Consider the following 16,764-nt stretch of genomic DNA (forward strand, 5'->3'; position numbering starts at 1 on the left):
AATGACATCACATCCTGCTGCTGCTCTTTTGGTTTTCTACCCTATGAGTCAATAAAATGGGTTCTATTGCAACAGCCCAGCAGCTTAAGTTGCTATTTTGGGTGCTATGAAACAAGTCATATGCCAAAGGGTTGGCGGATTCTGTCTGAGATGGGTTACCTTGCACAATGGTTTCGGGAAAGAGGAAGTGTAGCGGGCTCACACGCTTAATTGAACATCATTGAATCCCAGACTGGTTTTAGGCAGGATGGGACCTTAAAACTCCTCCAGCTCCAACCCCTGCCACAGGCAGGGACACCTTCCACTGGAGCAGCTTGCTCCAAGCCCCTGTGTCCAACCTGGCCTTGAGCACTGCCAGGTGGAAGCTTTTACTAAGAGCAAGCATTCAGTCACCTCTCTTAGCTGTAAACTTGCCATTTCTGGCCTTCTTCCAGCACTGCTCAGCACAGGGCACTGGAGGACACAGGGTGGCTCTCTCCTGCTCAGTGTGGAGGGGCTGGGGTGTGTCTGGTTTGGAGTAACTCATCCGCAAAGGAAGGGATCCAGGTCACACCTGGTAAATGGTTCACTTTGCCAGCCCTGGGCTCTTCAGAGGGAAGGAGGCTCGAGGGGGGTGTTGGCTACAAACCAGTGATGAGCAAACTGACTTTGAAAGCAGCTGTTTTAGAAGGATAGTGGGAATCTAAGTGGTGTTTCACCTTACTTCCAGGAACGTGTGGTGGCAGCAGACTAAAACTTCATGTGCCTGCACCAGATCTCTTACTGGCATGGCTGGTGTGTACCAGAAGACAGAAAATGTCCATCAGGAGGCAGGTGGATGCACTGAGGAGTCATTGTTGAGAAGGAAACTGCTCAGACACACAAGTACCACACATGGCTGAATACAGGTAAGGGGAGTGGAGAGGTCTGGCTTGTATTGACAGCTCTGCTGCCCAAACTGCTGGTTGTTGATCACTTGTGTCATACCTTAGAGTCCTTAGAAGCACAACAGCAAGTCTCAGCGATGGCAGTAAGAATGTCCAGCAAAGTAAATACAGTAAGATGAACCCTGCAGTGTTAATATCATAAAATATCCCAGGCTGGGATTAAAAAATAACACTTGAAGGGGTAAGGCAACAGGAGAATGCATTTCGAAGCAGTCAAAGTGAGGTAACGCTGTGTCTGGACAAGCAGTGGCAGCAGAGCAATTGTCAGTGGTGCAGCAGCTGCTGAAGGCTCCTGAGTGAAGCATTGGCTTTTGCTTTTCATTCTCTTGGCAGCTGAACTTCTCCCATGCAGCTGGGGTGTGTTTCTTTTGCCTTTTTTAAAGCTGGTAACTTACACCTCAGTGATGACGCCGCCGACTGCAGAAGGTGCCACACACAAGTCAAAGAGGAAGTGCAAGACAAGATTTTAATCATTAAAAGTTTATCGATAACCTCTTATATACACATAGTTATACACAAAGTGGTTCGTGAGTCCCTCCTCTGCCAGGATTCTGCTGGTGAGGCTGAAGCTGCTCTTGGCTGGCACCATCTCACAGGGGGATGTGAAGGTGGAGCTGCCAGTGGCCTTGGTGACAGGTATGGCTTGTGCAGGGGCTCTGCTGCTTCTCAGCTGGGCACCGAGAGGAGCCCGTGCTCGTCTGCTGTGTCCAGAATCTTACAGATGACGGGAGACTCCACCTTGGATGGAAGAGATTGAAACAGTAAAGACTATGAAATTATACCTCCAGTGCCTAAAGGGGCTCCAGGAAACCTGGAGAGGGGCTTGGGACAAGGGCCTGTAGGGACAGGCCAAGGGGAATGGCTTGAACCTGCCAGAACAGGGGAGACTGAGCTGAGCTCTTAGGCAGAAGCTCTTCCCTGTGAGGGTGCTGAGGCGCTGGCCCAGGGTGCCCAGAGAAGCTGTGGCTGCCCCATCCCTGGCAGTGTTCAAGGCCAGGTTGGACACAGGGGTTTGGAGCAAACTGCTCCAGTGGAAGGGGTCCCTGCCCGTGGCAGGGGTTGGAGCTGGAAGAGCTTTGAGGTCCCTTCCAACACAAACCAGTCTCGGGTTCTATTTTACAACAGAGCAGGAGATCAATGAATACAGACCACCACAGGCATCGTAGTAGAGCAGCACTCTCTAAACCCGAGTAAGTGCTTTTTACTTTTGGGTATAACCCCCACAGCATACTCAGTGTAATTAACAATGACCCTCCTTTCTCTAAGCAGGTGCAACTGAACAAAAAGCAGTACTTGTTTAGATATTATGTATATGGGCTGAAGTACACTACTTGTACTCTGGGAATCTCTTGGGAAGAGTCACTAGGAGGAAGGAACCATTTCAAACATACACCTGGAGATACCCTCTGGCAGGTGGCACCTGATCACAGGGAATTCCCCATAAGTCTTTTCTTACCCCAAGGATGTATTGGCAAGAATGAGGCTCTAACATGTATATGGTCACGGCGTGAGGGGAATCGGATTCTTTACATCTGAAAACAGAAAGGAAATGTTGAGGTGTTTAGTGTCCAAGAAACACAGAACTAAACTATGTATTTCCCTCTAGCATTTTTAGGAAGTTGACAGTCATTGCTTTCTGCAGACAGCAGAGGCTGCGCCCTCTGACACAGACAGCAAAGACACAAAACATCAGTTTACTAAGAAAGTGAACTTACTTCAATTTCACAGTCACCTGCCTTGGCTTGTCTGTCAAGTCACAAACATCTCCATTGCCATAGAAATGAGACACCATCCTGCCACAAAAGATGGGAATGAAAATGTTTGGAAATAGTAAACACAGTTCTTAAGCAGGCAGCTAACTTGTGTGATGCATATCTTATCATTCTTCAAATATATGGGGCTTGGAGCAACCTGCTCCAGTGGAAGGTGTCCCTACCCGTGGCAGGGGGTTGGAACTGGAGGAGCTTTAAGGTCCCTCCCAACTTAAACGGGTCTGTAATTCTATTTAACTAGAATATACAAAACAAAGTAGTAACACTGTATTTCAGTGACTGCAGAAGCAAACAGTTGTTCACTCTTGAGAAATCTTTCTGTGTGTCATATCCCAAGGGTTGAATTACCTTTTCTGATGTTGCATGTTCATTAGGGGGAAATAATAATAAACCAAACACCTATACACACTGCTCCTGACAGTTGTAGCTATTTGTGAACTGACATTCACACACTGCAGAAGAGGCCCTGATGATTATTCCTTTCTATAGCAAGCATGAGGGCAGTGATGATGGTGATGGTACCCATACCGAACTGTCTGCGTCCCGTCTTCCCGGAGATGATATGTTCTAGCAGCGTTCTTCCTGGCCCACTCAATGTGTTCCTCCTTGTTCCATGTACCCACTACCACAGAAGTCTTGCCAGTTTCCTTGTCCTACAAAAGGGGAAGCTGGTAATTATACCTTGTATGACGTATTTAGCAGCGAGCATACTGTAAATGATGTGCAGACTGTCAGCTCTGTCTGACATGGTACCTACATCTCCCTGCATAAACAGAGGCAGCACACAGAGGATTTCTTTCCTGAAATCCAGCTTAAATCACCCAAGAACAGGATGCTGTTTTTTTCAGAGTGCAGACAGATTCTCTAACCCCTTATTCCCCACAGCCATCTAGTGGCAGAACATGCAACTATTTAAACATACCTCATGATACTGATGAACGTATTTGCCGTAGCAGAATTCGTACTTCCACCAGCCAACACCCTGGGGAGAGGGATAATCTCAGTGTTAACACAAAGCAAAACCCCATAAACCAGATAAAATGCCCCAAAAGAGCCATGTCCACTTCCCTCCAGACCCTAAACCACTGTTGATTTTAGCTATCAACTTTCACATCTGTTAATTAGATGTGTTGATTCAAGATTGGCACTGAGAGGGAATCTCTTATCAGACTGATACAGGGAAGTGTATCAGAGATGGAATAAGTGAGTTTAAGCCAAGTTTAAACCTGAAGAGCCACATAGGACTAAATTCCTTAAACTAGTTGTATACTCCCTGTTTATCTTTTAAAGAAATACTTTCCTCTTCGAAAGATAGCACAGCCTCAGATGCCTTTGCTCCGCTGGCTGTTCTCTCAGTAAGTCTGATGAGAGGTTTTTTCCTTCTCATTAACCAAATCAATTCTCAAGATCTACTTTAATTTCACTGTGATTCTATTCAATTTATAAATATTCTATTTATTTATGATTGTTTAGATAAACTGAATTTCAACAGAAAGGCTGAAGATATCTTCCTGGCACATAAGCCTTCTCAATATCAATGCAGGGAGAGGCAAGTATTAGCTGTATGAGAATGCAGCTATCACAGTTCATGGAGAAATTAAATACATGAACCAGTAAGTGAAATTAAGGAGTAGCTATTTGATTATATGTAGCTTATTTCTCACCCCATGGAAGCAGTAAGAACCACTAAGAAATTCCTTTATAAGCTGGTCATCAGTCAGTTTGGAGATGTGGGTTGTTCCCACAGTTAACAGTTGATGGCTGCCAACAGCAACAGGCTTGTGAATGGAAGAAAATTTCTCTTCTTTTGTTGACTGCATTTCTTCCTGAAACGGAATTTTACACAAAAACACCGATTTAGATTTCATAAGGCCCTTGCAAAGTCATATAAATTAAGTGAAGTTACTTAATACTAAGTGAGGTGACTGTGGGAACAAGTATGAAAGCATTTTGTCACTGTTTTCACTGTATTTAGCATATCTGAGAAGAAAAGAGCCAAAGTCAAAGCCTTCACACATCTGTAAACTGTAGGCTACAAAAAGTTTTAAATCAGTAGCCCAAACTTCCTTGCTTTGTTTTCATTCCAAACAAGGTAACTTACAGATGACTTCAACAACGTTGGAGACCATTTCAAAGACTGACGTGGTCTTACAAAGCTGGGTAACAGCATTTCCTCCATGGAAGTGAAAGTTGTGGGTGTTACAGCACGGAAAATAAGTATTTTCTATTTAAAGTGAAACAAATCCTACCTCCTTAACCTTTCTAAAAGGCATCTTCATCATTTCTTGCTGTTTCTCCAGCTGTTCCAGATTATGGGGCTTAAGTGGGGATCCTGGCAGAGACTGGCAGAAGATGTCATTCACAGGAGAGGCCCTGAACCTGTCCAAACAAGTGAGCCAAACATCACTTACCATGCCTTAAAGACAAGACACACTATTTTACTGCTCTAAGTTTCTGGCTGAGGTGTGTATTTTCCTTCTTGTACTTGCACCATCTCAGCCAAAGCTACCCTGTTCTTATAACTGATGTGAATATGCTTTTCACCCAGTTTAGTCTCACTCCTAATGCTGCCAGATGACTGGAAATGTGATCAAACCCCTCTTCATCAAAAGGAAAAGCTGCATATTAAAAGGAAAACTGCATTGTACATGAGCTATGAATGTAGTGTCAAGGCCACACAAAACTCTTAGAAGCCAGGAAACAGCAAAGGTTAAACCTGATAGATGCAGTTCTTGTATCATTAAAAGCATACCTTCTTGTATTGCCTGACATATGTGGCTTTTCTTAGTGCACATATATCCATTATTCCTTTACCACTCTCTTCATGCCCCATCCCTGGCAGTGTTAAAGGCCAGGCTGGACAGGGCTTGGAGCAACCTGCTCTAGTGGAAGGTGTCCCTGCCTGTGGCGGGGGGTTGGAACTGGATGAGCTTTAAGGTCCTTTCCAAACCAAACCAGTCTGGGATTCTATGTCTGCAAAAAGCAGCTTATTTCAGGAAAGAAAAAGTAAGAGATGAAGCAGAGTCAACACAGGTTTCTTCTCAGTTGACATGAAGGCCTCATTAAGCACCAAATAAGCCTTAACAGAAAATAGTAAAGGAAAGTGAACATCACAATGAGAACCATACTAACAAACAAAGCATTTGTGCAGCCTTCTCTGCTCCTCCTGTTGAAAAGGGCCTTTTTAGAGAAAGCTTATTTACAGCCTGAACATGCAGATACTGCTTCAGGAGCAAGGTGGCCTTTGGTGATGTCCTCCTAGGAAGAGGCTGTAATACACAGCACTAGTTGTGTAATAATCACCACTGTAGTTAAAAGAACCTTAAAACATTCCATAAATTACATCTGCACTCTAGATTAAACAAGCCCTGTACCAAAGCAGCCTGGCTTTATCTCAATTTTATTTAAACAGCACTAATAGAGCAGACAAATACTACCTTTTACTGCCTTCCTCTCTGTCCCCAATTCCCACCAATTTAAAAACCCCTCAAATTGTACCCAGAGAAGAACTAATGGAAATACTTCTGCTCAGTTAATGCAAGTCCATTATTGGGTAAGATAATGGGAAGAGCACTGGTGGCTGAAGTACTGCTCAATGCTCTTTAAGCAACACATGACAGGAAAAGTGCTCTTAATCTAACATGAGGTTGGTTTGTTGCTTCCTCAGCTGAGCAGCACTTCCAGCCTGCCATCTCCACCCATCTTTCTTTAATGGAGATGACGAAGTGGGATAACAAAGACCTTTATGTTTATTTTAAGTATTTCCTGCTAGTGGCCAGGAAGCTTTCCCTGCCTGCCCTTTGGGAGGAGGGAGCAGCTCAAGATTTGTCCTTATCAAACAATAGAACAATCTGCCTCTGCACTTTCTAGTTTGGGGCTGATACAAAGGCTTAAAAGAGTCAGAGTAAACTGATAACAGTGTAATAGAGAAGCACAGCAGATTACATGTTACCAAACCCATCTTCATGAGAGAATGTACAACTGATACTAAATATTTAATAGCATAACTTATTTATTCCAAAAGCAAGTGTTTATTAAATGCATGATTGAGGATTTTGTCCTTTAGAATCTCTGGCCAATTTCAGAGCAGTGATTAAATCCTCACTTGTTCTAACATCTGTGTAGGTGGGAAATTCAGAACTCCTGCCACTATTTCCCCCTTTATTTGTACACCAGATTCACTCTGCAATTCTATTTACACCCCTTGAACAGCCAAGAATCCATATGACTGAGACTAAATGTATCCCATACGCGCATGGCACAATTTGGAGGCAGGAGGGGAAATCCTAAGCTTCATTTTGGAAAATAACACTGAAATTGTGTATGTTTCGTATGAAAATGACTTCACAGCTCAAGGCAGTGAAGCAGGACAGAGACAGATGGGAGTTCCCTAAATTGGGACTACTACTAAAATAACATCAAGGTTACACCTGAAGACTATACTTTTGTTTTCTGAGATGACAGAAGTTGAAGTCTATACTCAAAATAACACACTGATGCAACCTGCATTCTTTAAATACCATGAAGATGATCCCCCAGACCTTGAAATCATGAGCTAAGAGGAGACAGGCTGTTGTTAATCTGCCTGCAGCCTTAATGCCCTAGTTTGTGTTTCTCCAGTGACAGGGCTAGGAACTTACCTGCTGGAAATAGTTGTACTTCCCATCTGTTTTTCATGTGAGATCAGGCATTAGAGACTTACAAACTGCAAAGATCGTGCAATTTAACCTGAAAACTTAAGATGCCTTGCCAAAGTACATGTAAGTGTCACAGCTCTGTACCAGAAACCACAGCTGGGTATGACTTACATAAGCACATACATGTGTGGCAACTGATGACAATTTGAAGTGATGGTAGCCAAAGTTGGAGTACTGTACCTGTATTTAGGATGGCTGCAGAGCAGAGGTGTCAATATAACCACTTCATATTCACAGGTGGTAACTTCTGCTACTGAAAGGATCTCATGTTTAGCTTCTGGATGACAGATGTACATAACTGTGCTTGACCTGGGCAGGTTTTGTCTCAAGCTACAAGGTGTGCCATTTCCCATTTCTACAGGGTAGTATGGGGTCATTTGCCCTTCTATGTTTTTGGTAGGTATCTGGGTGAAAGAAAGTAAAAAATTACGAGGATGAATAAAGCTCCTTTGACTCTTCTGAAACAAAAGATATGCTTACACTCTGCAGAGCGAGCATTACAGCATTGAAAACAGCCCCTGTGTAGTCACTTGGTGTTTCTGCAACATGCAAACATGCTCTGGTTTATTACCTCCATACCCTGCCCAAATGCACTGAGCCACACATGAGTTTTGACTACAAAAGCAGGTGGTTTCTCTGCATGGGCTGCCTGATGTTTCAGTTCTAAGTGAGCTTGCCAGCTGTTGTGCAGTGTTTTGGAAGAGCACCAAGCCAGCTGTGTTCACCCTGCAGGAGACAAAGGGATGAGAGTAGCTCTATCAGACTCAGCTCAGGTCTGACCAGGCCCATTACCTTCACTTCAGTGCCAGGGCTTGAAGACTCTAGAACACCCCTGCAAAGTGATGCCTGCACTACACCTCTTGGCATTCCCAGCCTGGGCTGTTCCATATCCAGAGTATCCCACACCAGCTGTTATTGTGGCTAACAAAGTTAATGATATATACAAACCAAAAGTGTGTACAAAAGCGGGATTAAGTAAGCTCTCTTCAGACTTGTCCCTTCCTATGTTTCGTCCGGCTTCCACTTTAAGAAATTAACTCCCCAAACTGGTAAAAATCCCTCTCTGGGTTCCTAACTTGGAAGCAGCGGAAGTTCCTGGGGACCAAAAGTTCTGCTTGTGCAAAAGCCATGCTGGAACCCACAGACTAGACCTTTTCCTGCCTGTGTTGCTTGAGCTAGTAAAGGTTTGCAGTGCATGACAAACCAGGCTTTGTGCTAAAAGGTGGTGGTGCCTTCTGTGGTCAGGACACTAACCTGGGGCCCTGAGACCCTTCCATATCTACTTATTCTGGTTTTCAAACCACATTACCCTGTCACAGGCTGCTGATTCTCTCCTCAAATTGCTCCACCACGAACGAAATGATGAGACATTCCTGAGGTTAAAGAATGAACATGCCAGCAGCTCAACTGCTCAGGTGCTTCTTGGCTTCCAGTCACTTATCAACTCTATACTTCAATATTCAAAGGTGGGAAACGAAAATACATTCTGTTTGTCTACAAAAGAGCTGAGAAAAAAGGTACCAGTGCCTTCCCTTTCTGTCTTTCTCAATGAAACAACTGTTTTTTCCTTAAAAATTGAAAAACTATGCCTATGCATTTCATTGAAGGTAACTTCAAGAAATCTAAATGCAGATAGCTGTGGTTTGAAACACAACAGAAAGGCACACAGTAGGACTTAAGATACACCTCTAGTTGTGGCAGTTGCTTGAAACATCACCCAGCTGTGTTGTTTGTTATGTGTTCTTTCCCTTTCCCGACTAGAGAACCCATGCAAATTATGGCTAAATTCTTTGTGGACTGAAACCAAGACAGAGTATGTATACAAGAAAAACTGTCAAAAGTCAGTAAAAGAAAACTTCCTCTGAGAATTATTTATATTACAAAGAACTTAGTTTGAATTTCCAAGAGGCATAACTGCCACTGCCATTAGAATGGGCCACATTCTGACTTGGATCCCCTCCACCAACTTATCTGGCATGTGTATTTTCTGAGATCCTCTGCAGAACCACCACTCTGTGCTATGTAAATCAGCACTGCAAGGAACATGTAGACTAAAAATTGATTGAAGATTTAAAAGGAAGGATAACTGGCAATAAGGTAGGTGTGTGCCTGTCCACAGGTCAGATCTGCTACTGCAAATTCCAAACTCCAACATGCTTCCGGTACTTCCACTGTTTTGCTGTCAAGTTAGTAACTCAGAACTGAGTTTTGGGGCCTAAACAAACAGCAAAGTTCTGTAATGGAAAAGGGAAGCAGAGAGTTTTATGGGAAAGGCCGAGTCAGCTAAGAAATCTTTTAGGGATTTTGTGCTGTAGGATTTTGTTCTGTAGGATTTTTTTAATCTTTTTTCTGTACCCAAAATGCACAAAAGTGTCATTAAGGGAACTGGAAAACTGTCACTAGACCATAATGTGAATCTGTGGTTATGTGTATTGTCTTCAGAGTAGAAGAGTACATAATTCATCTCATTTAAGATTAGCATAACTTTAAGGTAAATAAGTAGAAGGGCAAGAAGTTTGACCAACCAGACTAAATAAGCTTCCTGAGCTGGGACTGAGAATCAAAGTGAGAAGAGTGCAGCTCAGGAACAGAGTTTCATTTTTTGATTCTCAATTTGGAAGGGAACTTGTAACATTAATCTCAGCACATATAAATTGCCTCCACTACTGATGGCAAAAGTTAAAATAGATGGTTTTCACTTGCCTCTTTTGCACTGTCTTTGGGATTTTCCTTCTCTTCTTGATCTAGGGAATAATTAAGAATGAGGTAAGCATAAAATCTGTGAACTTGAAATAAAATGCAGTTACATACACGGAAGTTTGTATGGTGTGTGTATTTGCTGGTATTTTGTGTATATGCTGACAAGAGTCAATTTCATGAATTTGCAGGTGCAAAAGAGGAAAGAAAGGAAATAAACAGTGATCTGGGGTCCAGAGCAAACAGAACAAAATAGGAGCTAGCATTGTCTTAAAACACTTTTGAGTGTATAGGACAGGCCAAATCCAGCCCTAGCACATGAGGAAGGCCAGTCAGGGCAGGAGAACATGTCACTCACTACTGCTGTTCTTTGAGGGGCAGCTGACTGCCCTTCTGAAGGTGAGTGGATTACAGGCTGGGACAGTAAACAGGCAAGTTCTTCAGCTCACCCACTAGCCAGCCTCAGAGGATACACCCCTAGGAAGAAGTGAGGCCGGACTTCATGCCAGACTAATGATGCTGAGAGTAAACATCCTTACAGGGCTGGGGCTGCAAGCTGTCACAGGTGAGGATCATAGAATCAATGAGGTTGGAAAAGCTCTTTAAGCTCATCCAGTCCAACCACTGCCCAGCACTGCTAAGGCCACCACTAACCCATGGCACTGAGGGCCTTGGCTACATGGTGTGTGAACACTTGCAGGGATGGTGCCTGCAGCCCTGCCCTGGGCAGCCTGTTCCAATGCCTGAGCACCCTTTGGGGAAGCAATTGTTCCTCAGCTCCATCTAAACCTGCCCTGGTGCAGCTTGAGGCCGGTTCCTCTTGTCCCATCCCTTGTTCCTTGGGAGCAGAGCCCAGCCCCTCCTGGCTCCATCCTCCTGTCAGGCACTTGTAGGGAGCGATCAGGTCCCCCCTGAGCCTTCTCTTCTCCAGACTGAACCACCCCAGGTCCCTCAGCCTTCCAAACTGCTTCAAGACTCCATTCAGAGTTAGGTGAGCAAAAGGCCGCTCTGCTTTGCCATCACCCATTCAGCTGGTCCAAATTTACTGTTTCATACTCCCGCATTCAGCTCACAGTGGTTTGAGAAACCATCTATTTTTTAAGAGTAGTGTGAATTGCTATGTAGGAAGCATAAAAAGAATAGTCTGCAACCTAAGCAGAAAGCACAGAGGGTCAACATCTTAAAAGACTCAGATATGGTGACTTGAAGTATATCATCACACTTAACTTCAGCACCCAGCCTCACAAAAGAACTGGGAACTCAGATTAAACTATGTTTTCTGTACAGCAGCATCTAGGGAGAATTAGGCATCTCTGCACAGGATTAACAGCAGCAAAACCAAGCAACTCAGTAGTAAAGAAATGCCAAGCAATGCAGTTTCTGAAGCTGTGTTTCTTTTCAGGACTAAGATCCCCAACTGAAGGCTGCAGGCAGGAATGCGAAGGAATGGGATTAAAGGTACTAAATCCCTTCCAAGATTGAGGCATTCATGTTAATCACTTGCAGGAACAGAAAAACGTGGTGGCACTTTTTACATACTAACCTAGAATTAAAAACCACCAACCTAGATGATGTCTTTTCTACTGTTTGTATCATCACTGATGAATGAATGCTTACTGTTTGGATTTTGAAGAGTTATTTCTCTGGACTAATACACTAGCAAAGTGCTCACCCAGGAAGGAGATATTGGCAAATACAACCACAGAACTTCCAACATCTACTATAATTTACAGGCCAAAAAAAATACAACTGCTCAGAAAATTAGTTATTTTAAACTACAGTTTGAGTTTGGGGCTGAGCTACCTAATTCCCACCAAAGCCCCATTTCAGTATTTCTGAAGATCTACAGAAGGATCCCTAAAAAAATACTCTTAAACAGTTCCAAGGTTTGCAGATGATGTGTTATTACAGAAATGCAGAGGCCAAGATGTGCTACGTACTCTGCCCTCTGCTACAGTTTGAAAGACACTTCTCCCCACCCAAAAAGAGTGGCAACAGGCTGTATTATCAGAGTCTGGTCTGTCACATATTATTTCCGTTTCTTATATTATGTATTTTCTTTCCCTACACTAATTATTGCAGATTAGTGCTTATCATAGAATCATACAATGATTAGGCTTGGAAGGGACCTTAAAGATCATACAGTTCCAATCTAATGAATTAGCATGGCAAAACTGACAGGATGAACGGAATGTGAGGTGCTAAAAGGCATTCACTGTAACAATACATTTTGTAACAAGTAATCTACAAAATTCTACGCTATTGCACTGGGAATCAGTTTTGTACAGCCTGCTCCTCAGGTAGTAATAATTAAAACCCAACAATTAATAAGCATCAGCAAAATAAAATAACCCAAGACAAACCTGGTTCTGATAATGGGCTCTTCATCATCATATTCCCCAGATAGTATTCTTGGATGTTTATTTTCTACAATCAAAGGGAGTTAAAAGAGATTGCAGTTACCATTTTCCATCCTTTTTCAGGTGTACAGGAATTCAAGTCTTCAGGAGGAGTTAAGCATGAACATGCCAGTGGAAAAGGGGCATAATCAGAGATTACTCAATGTGCAGAAGCCTACCTGTCCTGTTTCCTTCTCCTCATGGTACTGGCGGATGTGTTTACCATGGCAGACTTCATATGTCCAGTAAGATTCAATCTTAAAATAAACAGATTTCTGTTTAGATACATCCTCCCCCACTCCAGATTATCCCAAAATTCTGGCTTTTGTAGCAATGAAACACAGCCCAAGCAGATGGCCTTGGGCACCCTCCAAAACAATAGCACAAGGAATGGTCTCAGTGTTCTCCAAACATTTTGACGTTCCAAATAAACACAGTGGGCAGTTTCCTTGACTTTTATACAGATAAAACCCGAAGGAAACCAGTTAAATAAGATGTAAAGGCTCAGTTTTCCCCTAAACCATTGGGGCTAAGCTGCAGTGACTCCACACAGCCTGGTTTTGACAACTGTCATTGATACACGCTGTTTACCAACTGTGCTTGACACACTCTCCCATCTTCAAGGACTTGTGTGGCATGCCACATAGGTGTAAATATTCAGCCACTTTCATGGTCTCTGTACCACGTTGCTTTGGTATTAGGCTTGTTCTTTAATGTAAGACATGAGTCTTGAACTGGGATGACAGTTGATGGAAAACTAGAAAACTTTCAGAGTATTTAGAAGCATGTTTGGTTTGGTTTTCTAACACTTTTCATTAGGCTGTCACACATTATATGGCTTGATTCCTGAAAGGAAGTATTTTAAATCCACATTTTTAAACTGCTGATAGATCAACCCCATTTATTTGAATCCTGACATCTTCCATTATACAGATTTTTTTAACAGCATATTAAGAGATTCATAAAGTTGTAGAGATCTTAATTTGGACTGAATTAATACCTGAAGTCCGAGACATATTTATCCAAACAGTTTAATACATTAACCTTGGAATGGACTGGATTGTAAACTTTTGATTAGCATTTGAACTATCAACACAGAAGTAACATACCCTGTATGAACAGCTACTTTGCTTAAAAAGTGGTTCCAGTAATTCTCCTGGAGTAGGGCCTTTATAGTCTTTTTCTTCTTCCTAGAATAGAAGGGTATTTCATTACATTAAAATTAACAGTAGTTTGGTTAATATTCATTTGAAACAGTAAAAAAAAACCAAACCAAAAATCTTATTGCAAAATTAAAAGGTACAAACCCTCATTAATTCTCGCCCTGAAGGAACTGTGTGGTGATTCAGGGAAAAAAAAGATCATTTAATAACAAGAAGCAAATGAAAGTCACAAATAAAGTAGTCAAACCAGAAAAGTTTTGCAGCTGAGAAGTGGTGAAAGAGCAGGAGCTCTCCACTTGCTTGTGTCCACAGTGGCAGGGTGGGGTGTGCACAGGCGAACAGCACCAACAAGCTTCTCATTTGTTAGTCAATGCTGATGCAGCATAACTGAGACATTGCACAGCTTTTATGCAATTAAAAAAATGGATCAAAAAAGCACAAATAATATTGTGAAAGTTTATTTCTGCATCATTTTTGCTCTAGAAACATGCATGCTATTGAAGTGATTTCCATTCCAAGTTCTTGAGTACTAAAGACTTTGTCACCTAGCCTGAAGCCCTCTGTGCTGTCAGTCATGTAAAGGATGAGGGCTGTGTCAAAGTGGGAGGTCCTACCACAGGAATGCACCTCATCTGTGCAAGTTCTCAGGGTGTTTCTCACACCCTGAACCTTTGGAGGAATAAATGACCAATGATAAACCTCACCAAAGGCCTCCTCAAGCTACATTTTCTGTACAAACAAAGGCATTTATTTCTTTTTAAATTTAAATCTCAAATTGTGCATCCAGACGTCCAACTGAGGAAGTAATGACCACTAGTGGTAGAACTACTACTGGGATAGTATTTACAGATATAGTGATCGCGACAGCAATGTTAACAACCTCTATAGCCATTTACTGACCTAGAATTTGACAACGGTACTTAAAATACAAGCATTTCCCAATCCTAGCAATACACAGAACATTATAGCAATCATTTGTTGCCAAATAAGGACTTCAAAAGCGTTCAGACTGGCCCCACTTATTACAGAGCTAGTATGTAATACAAAGTGAAGGCATCTACCACAAACTGTGAAGCTCTGAGGCATGCTGTAGATGATTCTCTTTTGATCTGGGGCAGGGGGAAGGGGGGGAACTGAAAAGACGCTGCTAAGACTTGTCTGCAGTTTATAACTACAATCAAGACCCGACTGAACTTACCTCATTGCCACTTGCTATCAGCGGAAGCAGGCATTTATACTTCTCTTTGTCCACAGTGGTCATTATAATGTAGTTATCCTCTTTGTACAGGACACCAGTTGTAGGCTGAGAAAACAACCGACCTGTGGATTAGTCAGGTGGTTCTTTTAATGCTCCTTGTTAGAAACAGCCCGGAATTCACGAGCAGTACAGTTAACTCATAGGGGTCCAGGGTATTTCCTGGGTCTCCATCATACCACAAGACTGAAGGCTTTTCTTGCCTCCTCCTCTGCTTCCATCCTCTGCCTCCTGCCACATTCCTGCTGTTATAAAGGGTGTTTCCTAAAACAACACCCCCAGAACCACTGCACTTTTCCAGCAGCCTTTCCCATGTTGACTTTCAGGGCAGGTTTCCCTGGGATTTGCCCAGCTGACAGGCTCAGGCCATTACCTGAGTATTAGAACTCACCCTCTGTCCTGGTACGTGTGTACCACAGCCAAAATGCACGGAGATGCTTAAGGGACCCCCCAGCAAGGCTACGTGGGCTCACCCCAACCTGAAACACTTCTGTAGGGGGAACGGCTTCAAAAACAACCGCCAAGTGCGAGGGCTCCGCCGCTGGACCCACCGCCCCCCGTTAACAGCTACAGCCGCTCGGCTCCTCAAGGGAGAAAGCCTCTGAGGGCGGAACGACCGGACTCCCCTTGCCACCCACCGCGGTACCGACCAGGCTGAACTCGGTGCCGGGCCAGTTCACCCTGAAGGGGATGTCGTCGCTGAGCTGAGGGAGCGCGCGGCCGCCCTCCGCCACCACGGCGGCCGCCACGGCCGCCAGCAGCCCGCAGAGCAGAGCCGGGGCGGGCGGCCGGTGCCGGCGGTCCCTCATGCCGGCCGGCGGGGAGGGAAGGAGGGAACGAAGCGAGGAGAGCGCCGGGCAGCGCCGCCGCCACGTCTGCTTCCGTCAGGGCGGGCTCCCGCGCATCAACATCCGGGGCACCCAGGCAGTGGCGGGAGACGGCGGTGAGGGAGCGGGCGCGGGGCGAGGAGCCGCCGGTTCCGTGTGGATACCCCTGCGCTGCTCCTCACGTCGGCGGTCGTAGAGGCTGCGGGGTCCTTAACGGCTCGGTTCAAGCCTCCCCGCTGTCCTGCGGGTGGTGTGTGCCGGTGCGCTGAGGAGAGGGCTCGCGGGTGGAGGTAAGAGCTGTGGTCGCGCTCGGTCCGGTGTTACTTAAGAATGCCGTAGTGTTGGTGTTTCGGGAGCTACAGCCTTCTGCCGTTGTGGTGCCTCTTTAGTGAGCTGCTGGAGCGAGGGCAGAGGAGGCCATGGAGATGCTGCGAGGGCTGGAGCAGCTCTGCTCTGGAGCCAGGCTGAGAGAGCTGGGCTGGGGCAGCCTGGAGAAGAGAAGGCTCCTGAAGGGGAGACCTGAGAGCAGCTCCAGTGCCTAAAGGGGCTGCAGGAAAGCTGGAGAGGGGCTTGGGACAAGGGCCTGTAGGGACAGGCCAAGGGGAATGGCTTGAACCTGCCAGAGGGGAGACTGAGCTGAGCTCTTAGGCAGAAGCTCTTCCCTGTGAGGGTGCTGAGGCGCTGGCCCAGGGTGCCCAGAGAAGCTGTGGCTGCCCCATCCCTGGCAGTGTTCAAGGCCAGGTTGGACACAGGGGCTTGGAGCAAGCTGCTCCAGTGGAAGGGGTCCCTGCCCGTGGCAGGGGTTGGAGCTGGAGGAGCTTTAAGGTCCCTTCCAACACAAACCAGGCTGGGATTGTGTGATTCTATAGGAACGAGAAATGTGAGGCAATTTTGCTGTCTGCTTTGCAGTTGGTGATGGGGTGACATATGCGGGTAGCAGCAGTGTTGTGGCAGTGTATAGCGATTCATAAGCCTTAAACCCCCCTGATTTCTGAAATACTTAGTGAGATGAGTATACAGAGGTAAAG

General features: G+C 44.6%; 1 protein-coding gene across 1 annotated transcript; it reads right to left on the reverse strand.

Annotated features, from left to right (window-relative positions):
* Positions 1-1,477: 1,477 nt before the first annotated feature.
* Positions 1,478-15,718, reverse strand: ERLEC1 (endoplasmic reticulum lectin 1; the record flags this gene model as incomplete). Its single annotated transcript, XM_080616071.1, has 14 exons — positions 1,478-1,664; positions 2,383-2,458; positions 2,642-2,719; positions 3,227-3,351; positions 3,621-3,680; positions 4,363-4,524; positions 4,948-5,077; positions 7,576-7,799; positions 10,099-10,139; positions 12,456-12,519; positions 12,671-12,748; positions 13,601-13,681; positions 14,853-14,957; positions 15,560-15,718. 14 exons carry the CDS (start codon positions 15,716-15,718, stop codon positions 1,593-1,595), a joined length of 1,455 nt encoding a protein of 484 aa, XP_080472197.1. The 3' UTR covers positions 1,478-1,592.
* Positions 15,719-16,764: the final 1,046 nt, after the last annotated feature.

The sequence above is a fragment of the Psittacula echo genome (genome assembly GCF_963264785.1).
Source record: "Psittacula echo genome assembly, chromosome: 4".
Taxonomy (NCBI): Eukaryota; Metazoa; Chordata; class Aves; order Psittaciformes; family Psittacidae; genus Psittacula; species Psittacula echo.